Below are 4,307 nucleotides of genomic sequence, written 5' to 3' on the forward strand. Positions count from 1 at the left end.
GATCTCATCAACATAACTGCTGATAATCCATCTTACTAACATCACAGTGAGAGGATTTACAACACATAGGAAAATCACATCAAATGACAAAATGGTGAACAGTTCCCAATACTGTGAATCATGGCATAGCCAAATTAGTACACTTAATTTTGGGGGACACAATTCAATCCACAACAAGGAGGTTTGAAAAATATCTTGCTTAAAAATTGTTTAGGAGTGCATGGATCCTATTTAAATGAGGATTTAAAAGACTAGAAACTCAGAAACATTTTTAATATGTATGTCTGGAAATGCAAGAGCTCATTCATGTTACAAAACACAGTAATTTGTTGATTTATTCATAGAAGACTAAGTTTAAATTAGCTGTTTGAGTATGAATTTAAAACAACACTAACAACAACAAAAAATAGAGTCTATCCTTAGAGATTCACACATTACTTCAATGATATTAACTTCAGTTAAGATAAGCAAATCTAGTCATAATTTTTATTCATTCGTCTAAGAACTATTTACTCATTCATTTAAGAACACAGGACCAGTGCCCATCTACCATTACTGAATATTTTGAATAAGGATTCTATAGAAACATCCTGATCAAAAGTGGGATAATGCAGATAGAATTTAAAATTCTCATGGACTCCAAACTTTCTGGAGCCAGGATAGCTAGATGAATCCCTGAAACTATTACCCTGAGATAATCTTTAAACCTTCAACCAAAAATATCCCTGGAGTTGTCTTAAAACCAAACAATTGCTTAGCTTAACTAGTAAAGAATGTCTGCCTTGAGCATTCTGCTCTTGTAAGAACTATCTATACGGGACTAGGAGCCCTGGTGGTACAGTGCTAGGCTGCTATCAAAAGGACAGCAGTTGGAACCCACTAGCCACTCCTTGGAAACCCTATGGGGCAGTTCTACTCTGTCCTACATGGTTGCTATGAGCTGGAATTGGAAATCACGGCAACAGGATTATTTTGTTTGTTTGTTTATATGGGATAGAATTGACAACAGCAACTCAAAAGATTAGATAGGAGATGTAGAGGGGTAGTGATTTTGTATTTATGTGGGAGGAACAACTCAGAAAAGGAGAGTAAGAATGACTATAAAACTTGAAGAAAGTAATTAATGTCACGAATTATACGAGTAGGAACTGCTGAATTGGTGTATGTTTTGTTGTATATATTCTCAACTACAACAATAAAATAAATAAAATTTAAAGAAGAAAGATCACAGGACCAGATACTATGATTTATTTAAGCAGAAAGTGAAACAGAAAACATAGTAAAAATTTTCCTGAAAAATGTTTATTACTTTATGACTTTTCTCAGTGCAGCTAAAACTTCCTTGTTTCTTAGGCTGTAAATAAAGGGGTTTAACAGGGGAATTATAATTGTGTAAAACAGTGAATACATCTTGTCCTTGTATTTATCTGGGCCAGACCCAGGAAGCACATACATCAAGAAGAGAGTGCCGTAGAACAAAGAGACAGAGAGCAGATGGGCACTGCATGTGGAGAAGGCTTTGCTTCTGCCCTTTTCAGACTTCTTTTTCAGGATAGCAAAGAGGACACGGGTATAAGAGACTATGATGATCATAAAAGTAAAAGCTTGTGTAAAAGCAGAAAAAACAAAAACCACCAATGCATTAATGGATGGGTCAGTGCAAGAAATTGTATATAGTGGCAAGATTTCACAGTAGAAATGATGTATTATATTGGACCTACAGAAGGTTAATCTAAATAATAATCCTACATGAATTATGGGATGCAGAAAACCAATTACGTATGAAATACTTATTAACCCAGTGCACAGTCTGTTGGACATCACCACTGGATACAGCAAGGGGTTGCATATGGCGACATAGCGGTCATAGGCCATCGCTACCAGGAGGAAACATTCTGTGGTTGCACTAGAACCAAAAAAATAATATTGGGCCATGCATTCAAAGAGGGATATCATTTGACTCTTGTCTAAGATATTGACAAGCATCCTGGGAGTCACAGAGGATGAAGTACAAGCATCTGCAAAGGCTAAACCACCAAGGAGTAAGTACATGGGTGTGTGAAGATGGGGGTCCTTCCAGATGAGAGCGATCAGTCCAAGGTTCCCCTCCATGGTGACAAGGTAGATCACCAAGAACACCAGGAACAGGGGGACCTGCAGCGAGGGATTATCTGTGAGTCCTGTGAGAACAAACTCTGTCACCAGAGTCTTGTTTGTCTCCATTGTATCCACCCAGGCTGATCATGAGAGAATAGGTAAAGAAAAAAATCAATCAGTTTGTGTAAAATGATACTGGACTGCAATGTTATATTCCTCTGTACTGAATATCTGTTACTCAACAAATATGCAGAAGCAGTGTTTCTCTTTTGAAAAACACAGCTAAAAATGTTAAGTATTTTATACATGATTTTGAGAAATAAGGTTTAAATATATATATATATATACATACATGCATACATATATATGAAGGATTGAAGGATTACGAAGGAGTAGACACCAATTGCCTTGGTCTAAAAACTTATCACTCATGAATATCTTAAAATTGAATGCATTAACAATGAAATTTTATACAAAATAAGGAATAAAAAATACATACTCTATTTTATGATAAAAATCTCTAAAGACTCTGGTTCTGGTTTAAAAGTGTTTTCTGACCTTCTTAGGAACTCTTTCATATCTTTTCTACTAAATGAAAAATGGGATCTATTTTTGTTTTTAATGATGTGTTATTGTTTCCTCCTAAGACATTAATGAATTGACTAATAAGAAAAAAAAAAAAAAAAAAGGAAGCTAAATTCCATTCTTGCTGTCTTCTGTCCATTACCATTATGTTACTTGATTATACATTAATCAAAACCATCCCAAATTATTAATAGACTATATTTTTTTCTTTATAAACTCTCATTTGTGAAGATAATAATTCATTTAGTCAACAAATATTTGTTGTTATATTCAGGATCAGATGAGTATGTACAAAGAAAAAGTTAAAGGCACTGCCATTCTTACTTCATTCGCACACAGAATTTCCCACTCTGGTGTTACACAAATGATGCTAAAATAACCTGTCTTTTAAGAGGAGAAAAAAAAAAAGACACTAGCCAGCTTGTTTTCCAATTTTAGATGCAAGAGCTATCATTAAACACGCTGATGTAGGTAATGATCATTCAGTTAACTAGGAATATCTTTTAATATTTCGGAGACTCATAATTCTAAAGTAATCTTAAGGGTTTGTTTTACTGCTCTTTTAATATTTTTTTAATATCAAGGGCAAGACTATCAAAGCTTTGCCATGAAACTTTACAAAAGACACAACTGTGGAAAGAATGGCCAGTGTTTTGAATATTTTGATTCAATTTACATGGTAAAAAAATCATATGTTTTGCTTAAATAACAGATCGGATGAAGGAAAAAATAAACCACAGAACAGTCAATGACTGATTAAAAAAAAATAGGTAAGGCAGAAAAGAACCCAAATTTAAAAACGTGTCAGTGACTTGTACAAGCCTGTGATATCAGCGAAAAATACACTGTGGAAAACAAAAAGAAAATATCTAAGAAGTCAGCATCATCACAATTTATTTCTTTACAGACAAATTGTGCATAGTTCACATATTAAAACACCTTCCTTAATAATCTAAAGCAGGATCTACACAATTAGATACAGGTGATCAAAGTATAAAACCATTCAAGAGAATATGTACAAGTCTTGGATGCACAACGCCCAGGCTTTTATGACAAGATCTGCCAAGTTGGTGTCATACTCACACATATTACTGCTTCTATAACCAACTCACCAATTCTGTAGAGACCCAGCTAAAGATTGCGTTTCCCCATTCTAGCCTAAAACTACTTTTCTTAAAGTACCCTCTTTGTCATTCATCATCATCATGACAAATGACAAATTGGGTACTTTAAGAAAATTAATTTTAGGCTAGAATGGGGGAATGCAGCCTTCAGCTGGGTCTCTACAGAATTGGTAAGTTGGTTATAGAAGTAATATAGGGTCACTACGAGTCAGAATCAACGCGACAGCACTGGGTTTGGTTTGGTTTGGGTTTACCCTCTTTGTATTGCAAATAGAAGGGACAATGGGGAAAATTTAAGAAAGGTTTGAAAAAAACACAGTTCTGACAGGAATAATCCTTAAACAGTATAAATATATAGAAGAATTGGGATATTTTACATAGAAGGACACTTAGGTTTTTTCCCTTAAAAAGAGAGTAAGGTGACCTGGTGGTGCAGTGGCTAAGCAGCTTGGTTAGGCTAATCAAAAGGTTGTCCACCGGAGGAAGATGTGGCAGCCTGCT

At 34.9% G+C, this 4,307-nt stretch overlaps 1 protein-coding gene across 1 annotated transcript; it reads right to left on the reverse strand.

Moving 5' to 3' along the window:
• Positions 1–1,004: 1,004 nt before the first annotated feature.
• On the reverse strand, positions 1,005–2,226 carry LOC100665031 (olfactory receptor 5AC1-like). Its single transcript, XM_003410346.3, has one exon. The coding sequence runs from the start codon at positions 2,221–2,223 to the stop codon at positions 1,306–1,308; it is 918 nt and encodes a 305-aa protein (XP_003410394.1). The 5' UTR covers positions 2,224–2,226; the 3' UTR covers positions 1,005–1,305.
• Between the last annotated feature and the right edge of the window lie 2,081 nt (positions 2,227–4,307).

The sequence above is a fragment of the Loxodonta africana genome, chromosome 20 (genome assembly GCF_030014295.1).
Source record: "Loxodonta africana isolate mLoxAfr1 chromosome 20, mLoxAfr1.hap2, whole genome shotgun sequence".
Lineage (NCBI taxonomy): Eukaryota > Metazoa > Chordata > Mammalia > Proboscidea > Elephantidae > Loxodonta > Loxodonta africana.